Here is a 19,686-nt window from a genome sequence, read left to right on the forward strand (position 1 = left end):
ATTAGTATTACAATTTTCATCAATAATTTTTAAAATTTGCAATTGGTTTCATTTAAAAAAAATTTTGGGTCATTTTTGTGTTAATCGATTTTCAAGGCCAGTAAATTTTTTCAGGTTTTGAACATATTTTTGAATTAGGTATTTTTAAAGGGATCAAATTTTGCCTTAGGGGTAAAAGCTTCAAAGTTTTAGCAATGATTATATTTTTGTTTAGTTTGTTTGATTGTTTGTTTCTCAATTTTTCGATCTGATTTTGTTTGTGTATTGGCTGGCATTGTTCAATTGATCTGCTGGTCAGGTCTAGTATTTATAAATTTTTCTTTCAATTCCTTGAAATGTATTTCAGGACTTGTCTTGCTATGTTTTTTTTTCGTTTTAACCTACACGTCAAAATGGCTCAGTTGAACTTCTTAGCTACGCGTTAACAACTAATTTCAAATAAGGTCTACCAACAAGACGTCAATTAGGCAATTAAACAATGGTATATTGAATTACAAAAACAACAAATTTCCTCGAAATTTTATCACAAAGCTGAGAATACCTGAAGAGGAGCACCCACCTTTACCATGGATCTTCAGGAATGCCAGGTCTCTGAACTGGGTCAAAAAAATTAACTAAAGAAACGCTAGCAACAAATCTCAAGCTAATCGGAGAAATTGGTAGGCAATTTTGCTGAGATTGGTTACGTTAAAAATGAAAAAAAATCCTACAAATTATAACGTCCTTAATTCAATTATAAATTTTTCACGTACACTTACATGTAGGTAAAAAATCAGACCAGATTTTGTTATAAATTTCCACAAGGGCCGCAAAACGCCAAAAAAACAGAAGTGCACATTTGGTTGCATTAAACAATGCAGATGGTTCAGAAAGTTTAAATAAATGAAAAGTGAGCAAAACCAGCCGTTATTTCAGATCAATAATTGAGCTACGAGACATTTTTTTGTTCCGTCCCCATTTTTGGGGGCAGGAACTATATACCCAAATGGCTTTTTTGTTCAGTCAACTTTGACTGATCGACATATTAGTCGCAGAGAAATTTGCGCGGTTTCATTAAAATGTTCGGCAGCATAGAGTTCGAAAGCAAAAATGAGGAAAAAATAATACTTTGTTCGAGGAGTTATCGGTATATTTGACATGATTTTGTTCACTTTTAGCGTAAATTTTGTTCAAATTAATATTTTTTTCGAAAAAATATTTATTCAAAATTAAATTTAACAAAACACTACAAAATAAAACAATTTTAGAAAAGCAATAAAAAGGTAGGTTCGGGTCTCACAGGGATGTGTACTATCAAAGAAAGTTTAATTCTATCTGAGAACCTTTTTTTAAAGAAAAGTTTATCATTTTCGTGTTCTTAAGTTGCTTAGAGAGCAGTAATTTTTCATAATGAGATTCCGTTAATGAAAAACCCCATTTACAGTCAAATGACTTAGAGTGCAAAAGGCTTCCTAATGAGCCTTAAGCGATACTATCTAGTGCCTTGATTGGACAGCTAATGGCAGTTACGAAAATTTTTTCTGAACAATATACAATCTTAAACTTATTTTTGTGAGCTGTAAGCCAGTTTCAGTAATGGCAGGATCCCCGTTTGTTCTGCTGCAAACACAATCCATCTTGTTTGCTGTTTTATTGTTTAGCTATAAGTTTTATGACTTCCTTGACACAATTTTTGATTTATTTTTTAATATATTCGGTAATATTTGGACATTTTTTCACATTTTCGGTTCCCCTTGAAATCTTATCACAATAGCCTAACATTGATAATTACCACGTGCTTAGAGAAGACGTTCATTGAATCATAAATAAAGTTTTTAAGGAAATTCTAATGGTGTAATTGGCTTCGACACTTTCTTCTCGCACTTTTCTACTGATTTTGGTTTTTCGGTAATTGTTGTTGTTTTCATAGTCATAAGACTTATTGTGATGTCTCATTAATGACTTATAAAGGACACACATCACTGTGTTTCCATGGAATCATAACTTGCGTTAGTTTAAGAGCATTGTTACTATGGGTTTCGTCAAAAACTTCGCGGTGTTAATATGTTTGTTGTTTTTTTGAAGTCATTTTGTTTAAAAAAGAATCCCATTGCTGCTAAAAAACAAACTAAGAATAGAAAAATGTTTTATGACAGAAAAGAGCAATTTAAAGGATTTAACAATTTCTCAATTTTTTAAATTTGTTTTTCCCCTTTTCTAAAAACTCTCTATGTAGTCGTAAAATGGCGAGAGGTCTCGTAAACTTCTGAATCAGGATCGAATGAAAGATGATACCAAATGCTGTCAATTTATAGTGGAAAGCCAGCAAATTTACAAATTTATTCGTTTTCAAAAAATTCTTAAACTTTTAGTTTTTGTTTTTCTCTGTGTCAACATGTAAAATTTTCTCATCAATGAGAGGTCCCATCCAATTCCTTGTTATTCAAATATGAACGTGTCTTTTGATATTTTGTTGTAACTGATGTTTTGTTTGTTTGACAGACAGTATGCATTTTCATAAAAGTTTTGTGAGCAGTTAATTATTGTGTTTTTCTTTATCGTGTTTTGTGAGTGGTTAATAATTGTGTTTTTTTCGTGTAGGTGATTTGCGTAATAACAGATCCCATAGACTTTCAAAAGGTGCCTAATTGAATTATTTAAGCTTTCATTACATTTTTTGTTGAATCAGTGAAAATAACTAATTAATTTAAAAAATTATTTTCAGATATTAGCTATTGACTTGAAGAGCTCTAATAAACAGCGTTTTCGCAAAATGTATTTTTTGTAAATGTTCTGCAGCTTTTCTATGGCTTAGTCTACTCAAAGACAGATCCTATCGAGAATTATGTCGTTAAAAACTATTCAATTTTAGGACCTTTGAAATTAATTGGTTTAAAAAATGATGATAAATTTCCCGATTTCGCCTGTGTGTTGTTATGGTTTTATCTGATAGTTTTTTGATGTTGTTGCTAGCTCCAGAAAATTAGATTTTAAGAGTTGACATGGAATTAATGTTTTTGCATTTTTCTTGTTTTTCTGGTAGTCTTTTTAATGGCAAAATTCGTGAACGCTGTATTGAGGCATGGCACATTGTAATTCAAAGTAGATTGGACACGTAACCATTTTTTCGAACTCAAATACATATTTTTGATTATCTATTCTGTGGTGACTTCAGCCGAAATTGTTTTTTCAAATAAACTTTCCTTATCTCCATCTCAATAAAATCTCCTTAGTTGCTGTTTCCCAGAAAGGTGCTATGCCAGGAGGTGATATTTTTTCAATCGCGCACTGCTGACTGCACCATTTGGTGAACATTGAAATTTTGTTTGCTTTCGCAGCGCAAATTTACTAAATTTTCTGAGAAGTGGAGACGCGGTGCCAAACGAGGACTTTAAGTGATCCTGCCAAAATGCTATGCAAAGTTGAATTGGGCTACTTATCACGAAAAAGTAAAATTTTGATCGTCGGATGAATAATCAGGCCTGAACAAATGAACAAGTATAATTTACAGACGGGATTTTATCAAGAGATAAAGACAGAAAGAAACCGTTAGCGGGCTAATCAACTTAGAACTAATTCATTGGCGATTAGGGAATAAATCAATTGATTATAATATGTACAGATTTTTCCAACCACATCTTTATTAGGTTGGTAATTAAGTCGAAAATTTAGATGAGCTCTGGTCAGAACACCATGTGCAAACGCACATCAACGAGCCTCCTTGTTGAGTTTAGTCCACAATATAAAAAAATCATCAAAAATAGGAGAATTGATTCTTCTCTTTGTTTTAATTTGAAAAATTCCTAACATAGCATTTTGTTCAGCTCAACAGATGCGCATCATATTTGGCAGGATATTTAAAAGCTGCTTTTAGCGATTGGCTGTTAGCTTTCAAATGATTACCTAACTTTCACTTTCTTGGAACATCCACGGTTCTACTTTTGAATTATCGACATGAGAGGTCTTCGTGAAAGATATGACTAATAGCAAAAGTAAAAGAAAATAAGATTCCGTATTTCAAATTGCATGTAACATAAAAAATTTCTGTTTTTTGAGTTCCTAGTATTCGAATATTTCTATAAATTTACTGTTTTCTCATTGAAAACTTTTTTGTAACTTGCTACTGATATTTATCAATTTAGTGTAAAATATATGTTGATTCATAAATTGTCCTACAATTGGTTTTTTTGTGCATAGTGGTGTTTGAAGGCTCTGGAGCGAAGTTTGAAGCAATTACTGCAAATGTGTCCATCTCTTTATTATGCAAAATTTTTGCCTGGCGCTTTTGACGGGGACTAATTACTGACCGCATCAAGAAGCGTGTGCTCTTAGAATGTTTGAAAAAGGCAATAGTTTTTCCTTTCAATGTATTGGAAATATTTGTTGATCTAAAGAAAGTTAGACCTATTTCACTTTCACTTACAGTCAGCAAAATTTTTGAGAAAATCTTATTTCCTCAAACCAGCAATTTTCTTGAAAAAGATAATGATCTGTTTCAATAACACAATGGCTTCAGAAAAAAAAATTCTTGTAAACGCTCTATTCGAGCTAACTTCCTTAATGCAAGAGTCATGGGAAATCAAGAATCCTGCACAATTTTTTTTTATTTTAGAAAGGCCTTTAATTAACTGCACCAAAAACACCTGCTTATGGTTCTAATTGAACTGGGCTTCCGAGGGTCGGTACTTGAACTTAATTCTTCCTATCTATCAAACAGAGGAGAGAGAGTTAGAATAGGTAACCCACTATCATCACGAAAATTTTTTGGACTTGGTGCGCCACAGGAATAAGTTCTGTGGGCCTCAACTTTTCATTTGAAAAGTAAATAAGATCACTCATTTTTCCAAAGGTCTTGATAATATACTACTTGCCGTTGACACAGTTATTCTGCAGAACAAAACGAACAAAAGTATACAATGTCAGGAACGCTTAAACGACGGTGTTGGTTGATTGAATAATAAATCGACAGCAAAGAATTATAAAACAACAATGGAAATTGTTTTAAGTAGAGGTAACAAGAATAAAGAAGCTTCTAACCAGACTCTCAAAATAAATGAAGATAACATTGAACGATGATCTTATGTAAAGTACCATATAATTGTTATTGATTTTTATTCGAAATTTATCGAGCATGTTCAATACTTAATTGAGAATTTAAAAAAATTATAAGTTTGTTTTATTACAAATTGTTTTTTTATAATGTTTGTTATTACAAAGTTTGTTTTAAAAAAAATTATGGGCTTTTTTTCAGAATTATAGATTTTGAATAAGATTTATGTACAACCGGTTGTTCAATATACTGTGTTTTTTAGCCATTTGGTTCTATTTTGATGCGGTTTCAGAAAACACAGTTCACTTTGCACTGTGAGTGAACGCAATCAGAGATTAACTGTAGGGAAGTGCGTTTAAACAAAGTTTTAAACTGTTAATATTAGGTTTGAAGAAAGAAAGCCTCTTGGGGAAAATTGATTGCATAATAAATTGTGTTGAACTGGCGAAGGTATCAAATTCGAGAAATTTATGTAGATCCATCAAACGATCTGATATCGCAACTGGCTGTAGTACTAATTTTATTGGCATAACCGTACGGAAATTAGTCACTCTCATGCTCAAGTATTACCCCAACTTTGCAAAAAAATATAAAAGCGATTAATAGCCCCAAGCTGGAAAACTTTATCTTCACGTTTGTCCAATGTTACATTCATAGCAAGACTGGACCACTTTCAAAAATTTACTGAACTCTATTTTTGTAAGTTTATTGATTTTTTATTTCGTTTTTTGTCGAATAATTGAATTTTGGTAAATTTGAAGAAGGATTTTTTTCCAAGTACTTTTGAACTGCCTCAAAGCATCGCTAGACTAGACTTCTTTGAAGCCTATTATTGGCCTGTTGGAACTTAGTGATGTGTATGTGCTGAGTGATAAAATGTCCTTAGCTGCTGAGAACCAGTTGAATTTAATTTAATTCTGCGCTCGCTTTTATTCTAGAAAATCTTTTTGTTCGGTTCAGGTTTTTTTGGTGCCCAGAAATTCAATGTGATGTAAATGAGCTACGCACTGTTAATTTTGAAAACGAAGAGTACGATTTAATCATATTTAGGATAAATGAAACTGATAGGTTTTGATAATTTGAATAAAGCATGAGTTTTTATGCAACAAGGTTCGGTTTTTCGCTTAAATTTAGATAAGTCGAATGTGTAGTTACGTTGTTATTTTGGGATCTTCTATGCCAGCTCGGACCTGATCGCGGCCTCCACGTCAGGGTCGATAAGTGCGAATTGTGGTCCACGGTAGAATTAGACAGACTGGATATAAGAACAAAACAAAATGATATTTCAGGCCATGAGGTTCTTGGAGCTGCGTTAGGAACCCCAGAGTTTGTCTGCATGAGACTTAACAAAAGGATAGGGAAAATAGGGGTACTTTACGAAAAGTTGGACTATCTTGATTACCCTCAGTGCGCCCTCGTTATCCTACGCCACTGTTTTGCGTCCCCAAAATGATGTATTCTTTGCGCTGTCAAACGCCAACAAGTCCAGTTATTAAATCCCTAAAAGAATTTGATGCCCAACGGCGCGAAAAACTTGAGAATATCCTTGACACTGTTCTTCTAGATGAATCCCGGACACAAGCAACCCTGTGCATAACCCTTTCAGGGTTGGGTGTTCGCCAATGCCAAGACCAGTATAAAGCATCAGAAGTTGGTTCCGTGTTCTCTTCTGAAGATCTTGTTTCGAAAATAAGGGGTGAAAGCCCAAAAAACTGCCAAGTTTTTCAGGATCTTCATTCCAGTATAGCACAACTGGACATTTCAAGACGATTCAGCATGCTCTTGATAATGAAAAAATTCATGGTCTCAAAGAGAATCTAGCTTGTGAGAGAGAATCCCACCGTCTTCTCTCATTGTCTGTTCGACATGCTGGAGCTTCGTTGTCTGCTCCCCCATTCCAGCTCTTGGGCTTCATATGGCACCAAAAGAGTTTAGAATTAGTGGAAAGTACAGGTTGGGTCTCCTTGTCTACGACGCCGAAAGGAAATGCCCGTTCCGTAAAGCAGGAGTTCTTGACATCTATGGGGATCATGCCATTGCGTGTCACGGTCGAGGAGACGCAATTGCAAGACATGACCGGATTCGAGATAATATAGTGTCTGCTTGCTCATCTGCGAAACTCTCACCAGTAGTGGAAAAAAAGATCCTAAGTCCAGAAAGCCAGTCACGCCCCGGAGACATCTTTGTCCCGACTTTGAAAGCGGGGAAACCTGCTGCATTTGATGTAACTGTTACTTCGTCGCTGCAATCCAACTCTCTCACTAATGCGGTTAAAAAGGCAGGATACGCACTTGATGCAGCAGATGAAAGACAATATTGTCTCCACGACAACAACTGCGCAAAATGGGAATCACATTTGTTCCCCTTGCAATTGAAGTCCTTGGCGGGATATCGGCAACCTTCAAGAAAACACTCAAGCGGTTGGCTGTGTTAAGTGACAATCGTTCCTTCCAAGCGCAGTGGTTTTCTGTAGCTTTCTGTAAATAAATGCAATCTTTGTCAATCACTGCTATTCGGGGATCAGCGGAAATGATGCTGGCACGGGCTCCCTAGTAGACTATTTTGCTTTTTGAGTGCTCGACCGTTCGGAGGGGAGATGGTTGATCCAGTACTGTTGCAATCATTGTCGACAGATATGATCAAGGGGTCTGCCTAAAGGATTTTGACACGCTCCTTTGGCCAAATTTAACCAATTCAGAATAAGAAGAGTCCAGATTGGACCTTTAATGATGAGTCGCTAAAACGATTGCAACAAACGGGAGCTTTATGAATGTGCAGTTCTAGTATTGTTATTCTTACCTGACCAAAGTGGGGACAATAAAAACATACATTTTACATGTGGAAAATAAAAAAATGCCGATGAAATGAGATTCATAATCTGTTGATCTGTTGTATTGACAACCACGGTTTTGTTAACCAAGTTAATTGTCTTTAAGAAAAATTCAACAAGCTTCAAATTATGGGAAAAATATGAAAAATTCTTTTTTCTCGGGTTAACAATATTTTTCTTCAATTCTCAAATGACCTCTTCGAATATCACTGAGGCTTATTTCTGATTGTATTTTAAAAGTTTTTTAATCGAACGCACTAAATCTGTTATTCTGAGCAAAAATTTTCAAAAAAAATTGTTCTATCAAATTTTTTGGTTACTCCATTCCTGTACATTCAGCTGCTTTGAAACTATATATCGGGAAGCCACTATGCATTTTGAAAGTTGAGTTTTTGAAGTTCCTGTTTGGTCTGGATTTTTCACGTTGATTTTTCAGTACTAATCTTACTTTTTAAAATGCTCTAAACTGTGGCGCTACAAAGTTCCGCAATTGCGCCAAAAGAGCACGTCAAGGTAATCGCACACGTCATCTAGAGCACTTAATGATTGGATGCTGTTGTATATTCCACCTTTTAAGTTATAAAAATGCAGGAACACAACGAATGAGAGTAGAAGAGATGCCGCAATATAAAATTAATCCTTGAACATGCAATATTAACCATGATTTAAAAGTAAAAACTATGTGAGGATTAGGTAGACAATTAGCAGATTTGCAACAATATACATATCACGACTTACGAGAACAATTAAAGCTTAAGTAATTAGAAAGTAAGTTCGAGTAACAAAGATTTAAGCTAATTGAAGAATTCCGTCAATAATTAAATGTTCAAACCAGTGTCAGTGGTTACGTTACCCGTAAATACGAATGACGAAATCCATGATTTTGTTTTACATTTTTTGTGGTTTGATTGTGGACACCAGTTACGCAAAGTGAAAAAAATGCGAGGAGGTATTATCATGTTGTTCACGTACTATATCAAACAACAACTTATCGGTGCAAAAACACGAGTTAGTTATTTTCACATATTGTGATGAAAACGATTTTTTCTATGGGCGAGGGGGACACTAATTAGTGATTTGAAATTGACAGCTTTAATTTTGAGTTCGATAGATATGTCTACAACGCGCTAAGCGTTTTTTTTTTGTAGGAGGCCAAAGGTTTTTTTTTAATGAACCGTTTCTTTTTGAATATATTTTTAATACACCATAGAGTACAATTTAATTAATATTTTAGGTAGAAAAATACAATTTTCCAGATATTATGTTGAAAGCAACAGGCGTTTCTGTTGTCGGACTAGAATTTAATTCCTTTCTTGGCTTGACCTTTGTAACCATTCTTGTTGGCACTCTTGTTCTTTCTAGATTTTTCCAATATCTCCCCAATCAACTCTTCCTCTTTTTGCCTCGCTTGAGTCACCGACGCTGGATCTTTCGCATTCGGAGCCCGGAGATCCAAATGATGCGCGCCCAGATTCAGGATCACCGTTGGAAGGTCTGGATCATCGCTTGATAAGATGCCGGCGCCGTGCCATGGATCCAAAAACCCATTGCTCCAGATGATGTTAGAACTGGACCAGACGTTGGAACCCCAGTAGTTGATACCGAACCAGTTGTGTCTGCTGGTTATACCGTACTTTTTAGTACAGTACTCATCTCTGTCTGCGTCCGAGAAGGGCAAGTCAGGGAACATGCTTGTCTTAGACGAACTCCCCAGAGCTGAAGAAAATTGATTGACCCAAGACCGAACAAATATTTCGAAAAGTTTGTAAATCTTTGATTTGTTTGATTTCAAACGTGAGAAAGCTTCAAAAAGCTCGGTTTTGTCGGTATCATTGGTATAAGTAGTAAAATGGTCGGTTTTAAAACGTGCCAAAGCCTTTTATAACGCAAGAAACGGTAAGTTAACTTTGAAAATTTGAGAAATCGTCAGCATTTTCTCTGTGACACGTTAGGAACCGCCAGACTTTTTTGTAAAAAAACGTTTCAGTTCATTATCTCTAATATAGTCGAAGGTGAAGATAGGAACCAGCAACTTCAAGTGTATTTTTTCAAGAGAAGATTATATAAAGTGATGGAGAAATCATTTTGAATTTTCCCTTTTTACGTTGCTGAAAAACTTCATTGAATTAGATGACAATCACGCATGGAGTAAGAACATTCTAATTAATCAACTACGCTGAAAATTGCGGAACGCCGCCAAAGAAAGAAAACTATTTAAAGCTTTAATACCGATCAATGAATGAAGCTGTTATTAATTGAAACCATTAGTAGTATTTACCAGAGAGAGCACCTTTTGAAATCCCGATCGTTTTTCGATACATTTACGATATTGTTAATTTTTTAAAAACAAATCACCCACATCTTTTCGGGTGGTAAGAGATAAACACGGGATGTTCGGACAAAACGAGGATATTTTTTAAAGAAAGGCGAATATTTTATACAAATTATCGCTATAAGAGCTGCTGGAAAGTGCCGATATCTAGGAGTTTATCTTGATTCCGAACTGACATTTGATAACTCATTTAATGATTGCACTGCGGAATTCGGCCTTAGCCATTAATCATCTACTCCTATGCAGATCTCACATCCTAGTAAAACAAGCTTGAGTATTAAAAAAATCCGTTGTACTCTCACTTTTTTCAGTCAGTGGGATTTTTACAACTTAGTCAGCGAAAAAGTCCAGCGTATAAAATCCAGAAATGATCTGAGAATTAAAGTTTTCTCTATGCACAGAAAACATAATCACTGTCGAAAACAATCTTTTGCTGGAAACTGATATTTTGCTAGCTGCTTTAATTATTTCAGTTTATTAGATTGCTTGAGCTACATAAAAACTGGACGCATTGGAGAGGATTTAAAAGTTGCTAGCCACATGAGAATTGATTGGAACAGAAAAAAAAGAAAAAGCTCATTTTTCAGATACAAAAACGTACAGAACATGGCGACATATCGTTGTTATTGAAACGCGTCAAAAATTGAATAAACTACCATGTCGCATAAGGTCAACAAGTTCAACGATAAGTTATAAACAGAATAAGATAGAATAAACAGAAACGAACAGACAAATGTGAATTTTCCTTACAGTTGTTCAAATGATACCTCGTGATGTGATTCTTATAATTCTTATTGATGGTAATGTAAATGTTTAACCTATGGTTAAGGTCGAGAAATTTACATGCTTGAATAAAAATTTACATGCTTCATTTCCCGGGTCGAGAAAAAAATGCAAAAATATGTAAAATAAGCGGTGAAAAGTTAGTTTTTTCACCGCAAATTTCGTACGTAATTTTGCGGTGAAATGCGGTGAATGCGGTGAAATTATGTAAGTTCACCGCTAGACTAAGCGGTGATCTTACAAAAACTCACCACAATTCACAGCTAAAATATGTTATTTCACCGCCCATACAAGGGTACGAACCTCTCACCTCCTGCATGTCATCAACTTCTTCTTCCACTGCGCCATCTCTCACTAAATGCTATTATTTTTTGTTTGAATATAAATCGAATTCACTCTACTTTCTGCAAAACATGCGCGGTGAATTTTTGTAAGATTTGCAGTTTTTAGCGGTGAAATTACATATTTTAGCGGTGAAATGTGGTAAATTTTTGTAAGTTCACCGCTTACTCTAGTGGTGAAATTACATAAATTCACCGCTTAGAAAAAAGTGTCAAAAAGATGTAAGATTAAGGGGCAGTTTTTGTGGGAAGGCAAATCTAACAATTTCTTTCACACTCACCATTAATTTCACCGCATTCTTTGCTGATCTCAAACATCTTTAACATTTTTTTCTAAGCGGTGAATTAATGTAAGTTCACCACTAAGTTTAGCGGTGAATTTATGTAATTTCACCGCATTAACCGCTTATCTTACATAATTCGTACACTTTTTTTCGAAGCGGTGAATTTATGTAATTTCACCGCTAAACCCAGCGGTGAAATTATGTAATTTCAGCGCTACCATGCGATAAAATTTTTTTCCACCGCATTCACCGCATGATTTATGTAATTTCACCGCATTCACCGCTTATCTTACATATTTTTGCGTTGAATGGCAGTGACACCTCGACCCGGGTTCTTTTTTTTTCAAATAAAATTGAACGGATGTTACCGAGGTTGAGTTCGTAGCACACTTGGAAGTCCCATGCCTTGGCGTCATTTCCCAGTCCACATCCAGTGGGGTCTGCACAGTAGATGTACAACACGTACTGATCGAAACACGTCTGGTCCTTTGTCGCATTGTATACCAGGTTTGTAACCTCAACACAAAAGAAACAGTAGTTAACAAGAGGGAAATTTTAACAACCCCCTCCCCCAGGCGTAGAAAGCTTAAAACGTTTATGAACCCAATGTTGTCAGCCTCTATCCCTAGTCTAGACCTGGAATTTAAGAAAAGAACTAGTAATTCCAAATAGGGGGGGGGGGGTGATAATTTTTGAATTAATTCAAACGGTCGAGTACACCAGTTATTTCGAGGCGAATTCTTTTCATAAGTCCAGTCAAATTTTTTTCATAGGTTTATTAAAAGTCTTTTCATAGGCATTTTCGGTCAATCAGGGTCTTTTCGCTCTTTTCATAGGTCTAACAAAAGTCCTCTCAAAACTCTGTTTTTTGCCCGAAGGTAATTATTCAGCTTCTGTATTACAGAAAAAGCACCGGTACATAACTAAACGTTGTTTCACCAGACCAGTCCAATTATTATTTGCAGTGAGTCACGTCAATCAATAAGACTGATCAGTGATGATTGGAGATGTTTTTGAATTAATTTGGTGGATTGTGACCTATAGTAGAGGACAAAATTGTCAGCGAACTGTTAGATTTCGGTTTTTATTTGAGGCAAACGACTGACGTACATGAGAAAGGAATAAGAGCAATTACGCGTCCTTGAGGTACTCCAGTTGTTGGGCTGAAACTAACACTGACCGTTAAATTTATCTTCACAAAGGAACTTTATGACTGAATTATTTAGCCCAAATGAGTTTAGTTTGTGAAAATGTTTTAGGCGCCATACAGCATCGAACGTTTGCCCGACATCCAAGCACTCCCAGGCAACCATTTAGTGCTACTGGAAGGCCTCGCTATGGTGCGGAGTGAGTTTAATGAGGTTTTCTGTATTCCAGCGGTGTTTTCTGTAAGCACACTGAGTCTTTTTGACATTCACACTGTTCGAAATCAATGCTTTTCACAACAGTTTCACATTTTTGGCTAGGCAACATGTAGGAATAATTTGTTGGAAGTTTTCAGCTTTTGATCGATTTTCGTCTTGATTTGGTATCGTTTTATTCTGGGATTCTCTCCATTTAACTGAATTATACGAGTTTTTTGTGGAGCTAGATAGGTAGCTTGTTTATGGAGCTTAGACACATGTGGGGGCTTTAACACTCTTAGGTAATTCTTTGATGAGTTTGTAGCAGATTTTATAAGGCCCCGTTTTTCCTACCTTTTTAAGATTTCACCAAATTTTTTTCTTGTAACCACAATGCCAAGCTGTTCACTGTGACCGTTTGTTTCAATTATTTTTTGGTTTTATCTTCAATGTTCTCGGATTGTTCAGAATTTTTTGATGATTCTTTTATTTGATTTTTCATCGTGTCTTTTAGGAGCAGTACGAACATTTCGCTTTTCGCCTGGTCTGCGACCGCCATGCAACCTTTGTAAAGTAAACTTGGTTTTTCTGCTGGTTTTTGTTTGGGTTCCGTTTCATTCGTTAGTTCCTTTATTGCTCTCCCGAAACATTATCTGCCCTTAACATTTGCAATTTCCAAAGTTTTTGCTCTTTTTCTGTCTGCTGACTGCCTTATCGATTGTTTAATTTCTCTGTAGTTAATTTATTTTCGTTTTTAAAAATGCATAGTCATTGCCTAAAGGAGTTTTGAGCAGCTCCTTTTGCCTTCTTCTCTTCGTTTTTATCAGTTTCTGTGTGTCGATACTGTAGTGGTACTCTTTCTTGTTGATGCAAGAGTCTTCCAAAGATTTGTGTTTTAGATCAACTAAACTGCTGTTGAACTGATATATATATATATATATATATATATATATATATATATATATATATATATATATACATATATACATATATATATATATATATATATATATATATATATATATATATATATATATCATCCTGTTTCCGATAATGCGCAGGCCAAAGATTTGATGATCTGTATAATTTTCGTGCGTTTTCTCTAAACTCTCTATAGTTGGTTTTCAGTTTCACTTGAAAAATTCCGCTTTGAGACTCATTGTTAAAAGCTTAATGCTGTGATCGCTGCCTCGATCTTCTGATTCTTGAAAATGGTTGAAATGCGTAAAAGTGATACGACTGTTTTATTGCACGACTTTGAGTTTATCCATCTTGGGAAAAGTTTCATCTGATTGATAGGTTGTTTGTCTATATCATTAGGACAGGAACTGCATTTGCGCTCTTACAAGTGCTCTCATGTATTCTTTTGACATCAATTTTTTTCAATGAAGATGCGTGAGACGAGACGCTGTTTGAGACAATATTTATTTTGTCGCTGTAGGACATGGTGTTGACAACTGTTCGTATTGTGTTCAAAATTTCGGATACTACAACAGCCATTTTCCTAAGTTGATGGTAAAAACTCACTGTTTGCTTGAGGTTCGAATTTGTTGGCTAGGGCAAAGAGTTATTCTCGTTTACGTTTTCCGCAGCCTCAGCAAAAATGTGCTGATATGCTAGACAGCTGCGATAAACTGTCGCATGAGCACCACCACAGTTTGAACAATCCGCACTTTTTCTTCAAACATTGCATTCATGGGGTGGTTCTTGTCTTGCTGCACATCGGTATTGCTGCTAGCCTATTTTAAAGCCATGTTTTTGAACCGTGCTGGCTTGTTTTCTTGAGTCCGTAACCACACGTATTAGTTGGCCAGTTGATCGACCTGTTATTCTTGAAATTTGGCTGACATTCATTCCGTTGTTGCTTAGGAGTTCTTCCGTTACCTCATCTTCTGTAATGCTGTGATGAAGGTTCACAATGACGAAACTTTGTTTTAGGCTTGGGAAGTGTGTTTCTGGCATTCACAGTGGCTTTTGGAAAAGCCTGATTTAGGTTTAGTGACAGCATTTTACATTTTCTTGAAGCAATGTCCTCTGGTTGAGTGAAAAAATTGGCGTTGTTTTTCAGTTCTCTCATATGTTTTATCTTGATTTCTCAAAATACAAGGCGATTGCTCTTGCAAATTGTGTTTGTGGTTGTCTTGGATCAATGGAAATAACGATTGGTCTTACATTGTTGGTTGGACTTTGTACATGTTTTGTGAATGTTTGTCTTTTATTCTGCACTTCAGTAAGTTCATTTTAATCTTGAGTTGTTTCATCGCTGTCAATATCACCTCAGATGAAGGTCTGTCAATTTGGTTCATCCTGAAACTCAACCTCAGGCTCTCTCGCTTATTAAAGGAAGAAGACATTTTTTAGGAGAATTTTTTTTTGGGAGTGTTACGAAAGTGTTATTTTAAGAATGGGATTTGGTTGAGAGACGTTTTAAAGAAGAAACTTTGATCCCTATAAAATTTTTATATAAGAAAAAGGCAGGCAAAATTCTTTTTTTTTGAAAGTGAAAAACAAGAGCGTCGACTGTCCTCAATTTTGGGTCTGCTAAATTGCCAGTTCATTCACTCAACACAGGTAATGATCTAATTCTCAGTATTATACTTCTTTAAGCATCACAAAGATCAAACAGTTCTCGCAGCTGGACTATTTTGCCACAATAGTTGAATGAATGGAACTAGCTAGTTCAATTGTAGTGGTCTTCTTCCCATTAGCCAGAAGGAAATTATGGAGTTAATCACTTTTTCCTTTCAAGATTTATAATTAATTTTTTAAAAAAATCACTGCAGATTTTTGATACAATGTTGGTTCTTTTAGATCCGGAACTATGAAGGAGCCTTCATGCTGGCCACGTTATAAGCAATAGCCCGGGGGGAGGATTTTCCCGGAAAAAAACGGGGAAAAGAGTGTAAAGAGTGTAAAAATAAAAAAATTACCCCCTATTTTTCCGCTTAATTAGCGGTGTAAGAGTGTAATTTTAAGAGTGTAATTTTAAAAAATAAGAGTGTAAAATCCAACCTTCAATTTTCTTTTACACTTTTAGTTTTACACCTTTAAATTCTTTTTACACTTTTAACATTCCACCTTTAAATTATTTTTACACTCTTCCACTCTTAATTTCAAAATTACACTCTTGATAATTACACTCTTACACCGCTAATTAAGCGGAGAAATGGGGGTGTAATTTTTTTATTTTTACACTCTTTACACTCTTTTCCCCGGTCCTTATAATTGGAATAAAAGTGTATTTATTTTATTTTTACACTCTTCCACTCTCAATTTTTGATTAAAATTTTAATAATTACACTCTTACACCACTATTACACTCTTTACACTCTTTTCCCCGTTATTATCCGGGAAGATCTTCCTACAGCTGAAAATTAACATTTTTAATAAATTTTGAGAGCTGAATTAGGTTAAATACTGTCGGAAAAAATCTACAGTTGAATTAACAAACAACTCTTTGAGATTTTCCAGTATGTTCTGGGTGTGTTTCCCTCCTCCTTCTCTCAACCGGGCTGGGGACCGGCTACGGCGGAGTTACAAACAAACAACTATAGGAGATTTTGAGCAGAGCATTCGGTAAAAAAAACCGGGCTCAAACTCCATCTCCAAACAAAATAATACAAATTAAATAAAATAACAGCAGAAATTTAAACACTATACATAAATCATCAAAAAGATACATAGAAATGCATACAGATCCGATAAAATTTAAATATTTTTTAAAATAAAGTCAGCGAAAACGTCGAAATTTCCGTGTGAGATATCTACTTTTTTTGTAGGGCAGTTAGGCGAACCATTCTTTTTGCATTACAACCTACATACTACTGGTAGTCTGGAATATTGCTTTGGTTCGCTTTCAACAACTCTAAGATTCGACCAAATTTAACTAATTTCTAAAATTTAATGAGCGAAAACGTCGAAATTTCCGTGTGAGATATCTACTTTTTTTGTAGGGCAGTTAGGCGAACCATTCTTTTTGCACTACAACCTACATACTACTGGTAGTCTGGAATATTAATTTGGTTCGCTTTCAACAACTCTAAGATCCGACCAAATTTAACTAATTTCTAAAATTTAATAAGCGAAAAAGTCAAAATTTCCGTGTGAGATATCAACTTTTTTGTAGGGCAGTTAGGCGAACCATTCTTGTCGCACTACAACCTACATACTACTGGTAGTCTGGAATATTGCTTTGGTTCGCTTTCAACAACTCTAAGATCCGACCAAATTTAACTAATTTCTAAAATTTAATAAGCGAAAAAGTCAAAATTTCCGTGTGAGATATCAACTTTTTTGTAGGGCAGTTAGGCGAACCATTCTTTTCGCACTACAACCTACATACTGCTGGTAGTATGGGATATCAATTTGATTCGCTTTGAACAACTCCTTGACCCAATGAAAAAGACCTATTTTTAAAATTCGTTATTTGCGAAATTCGCAAATTTCCGTATGAAATACTAACTTTATTCCTAGGCAAGCTATACCAAAAATTCTTTTTGTTTTACAATCTAGTTACCCATGGGATACTTGATACCGAGTTTGGTTCGATTTTAACAACTCCTTGACCCGACGAAAAAGACCTATTTTTAAAATTATAATCGCAAAATTATTCGAATTAATCGGAAATTTCCGTATGAAATAATAACTTTTTTCCTAGGCAAGCTATACCAAAAATTCTTTTTGTTTTACAATCTAGTTACCCATGGGATACTCGGTACCGAGTTTGGTTAGATTTGGACAAGTCCTTGACCCAATGAAAAAGACCTATTTTTAAAATTCATTATTTGCGAAATTCGCAAATTTCCGTATGAAAAACTAACTTTTTTCCTAGGCAAGCTATACCAAAAATTCTTTTTGTTTTACAGTCTAGTTACCCATGGGATACTCAATACCAAGTTTGGTTAGATTTGGACAACTCCTTGACCCGATAAAATTTAACTATTTTTTAAAATAAAGTCAGCGAAAACGTCGAAATTTCTGTTTGAGATATCTTCTTTTTTTGTAGGGCAGTTAGGCGAACCATTCTTTTTGCACTACAACCTACATACTACTGGTAGTCTGGAATATTAATTTGCTTCGCTTTCAACAACTCTAAGATCCGACCAAATTTAACTATTTTCTAAAATTTAATAAGCGAAAACGTCGAAATTTCCGTGTGAGATATCTACTTTTTTTGTAGGGCAGTTAGGCAAACCATTCTTTTTGCACTACAACCTATATACTACTGGTAGTCTGGGATAACAATTTGGTTCACTTTCAACAACTCCTTGACCCAATGAAAAAGACCTATTTTTAAAAATTATTTAAAATTAATTATTCGAATTAGTCGCAAATTTCCGTACGAAAATCTAACTTTTTTCCTAGCCAAGCTATACCAAAAAATCTTTTTGTTTTACAATCCAGTTACCCATGGGATACTCGATACCGAGTTTGGTTAGATTTGGACAAGTCCTTGACCCAATGAAAAAGACCTATTTTTAAAATTAATTATTCGAATTAATCGCAAATTTCCGTACGAAAAACTAACTTTTTTTCCACGCAAGCTATAGTAAAAATTCTTTTTGTTTGACACTCTATATAAACAAGGGATACTACATACTAAGTTTGGATTGATTTCAACAACTTTTTGACCTAATCAAAACGACCTTTTTTTAAAAATTATTTAAATTTAATTATTCGAATTAATCGCAAGTTTCAGTACGAAAATCTAACTTTTTTCCTAGCCAAGCTATACCAAAAATTCTTTTTGTTTTACAATCCAGTTACCCATGGGATACTCGATACCGAGTTTGGTTAGATTTGGACAAGTCCTTGACCCAATGAAAAAGACCTATTTTTAAAATTAATTATTCGAATTAATCGCAAATTTCCGTACGAAAAACTAACTTTTTTCTACGCAAGCTATAGTAAAAATTCTTTTTGTTTGACACTCTATATAAACAGGGGATACTCCATACTAAGTTTGGATTGATTTCAACAACTTTTTGACCTAATCAAAACGACCTATTTTTAAAAATTATTTAAAATTAATTATTCGAATTAATCGCAAATTTCCGTACGAAAATCTAACTTTTTTCCTAGCCAAGCTATACCAAAAATTCTTTTCGTTTTACAATTTAGTTACCCATGGGATACTCGATACCGAGTTTGGTTAGATTTGGACAAGTCCTTGACCCAATGAAAAAGACCTATTTTTAAAATTAATTATTCGAATTAATCGCAAATTTCCGTACGAAAAACTAACTTTTTTTCTACGCAAGCTATAGTAAAAATTCTTTTTGTTTGACACTCTATATAAACAGGGGATACTCCATACTAAGTTTGGATTGATTTCAACAACTTTTTGACCTAATCAAAACGACCTATTTTTAAAAATTATTTAAAATTAATTATTCGAATTAATCGCAAATTTCCGTACGAAAATCTAACTTTTTTCCTAGCCAAGCTATACCAAAAATTCTTTTTGTTTTACAATCTAGTTACCCATGGGATACTCGATACCGAGTTTGGTTAGATTTGGACAAGTCCTTGACCCAATGAAAAAGACCTATTTTTAAAATTAATTATTCGAATTAATCGCAAATTTCCGTACGAAAAACTTTTTTTCTACGCAAGCTATAGCAAAAATTTTTTTTGTTTTAGGCTCTAGGTACATATGGGATACTCCATACCGGGATTGGTTTGATTTGGACAACTCCTTGACCCGATGAAAGGACCTATTTTTAAAATTCGTCATTCGCGAAA

At 34.7% G+C, this 19,686-nt stretch overlaps 1 protein-coding gene across 1 annotated transcript in view; it reads right to left on the bottom strand.

Annotated features, from left to right (window-relative positions):
* Positions 1 to 9,052: 9,052 nt before the first annotated feature.
* The window catches only part of LOC142340660 (dipeptidyl peptidase 2-like), a gene marked incomplete at its 5' end in the record, with an annotated part of 67,419 nt that continues 56,785 nt past the window's right edge, over positions 9,053 to 19,686 (bottom strand). The window contains 2 exons of the mRNA XM_075391350.1: positions 9,053 to 9,575; positions 11,968 to 12,115. Coding sequence (XP_075247465.1) covers positions 9,154 to 9,575; positions 11,968 to 12,115 — 570 coding nt within the window. The remainder of the gene's footprint in view (positions 9,576 to 11,967; positions 12,116 to 19,686) is intronic.

This window comes from Convolutriloba macropyga, chromosome 6 (genome assembly GCF_964194025.1).
Source record: "Convolutriloba macropyga chromosome 6, txConMacr16.3, whole genome shotgun sequence".
NCBI lineage: Eukaryota > Metazoa > Xenacoelomorpha > Acoela > Convolutidae > Convolutriloba > Convolutriloba macropyga.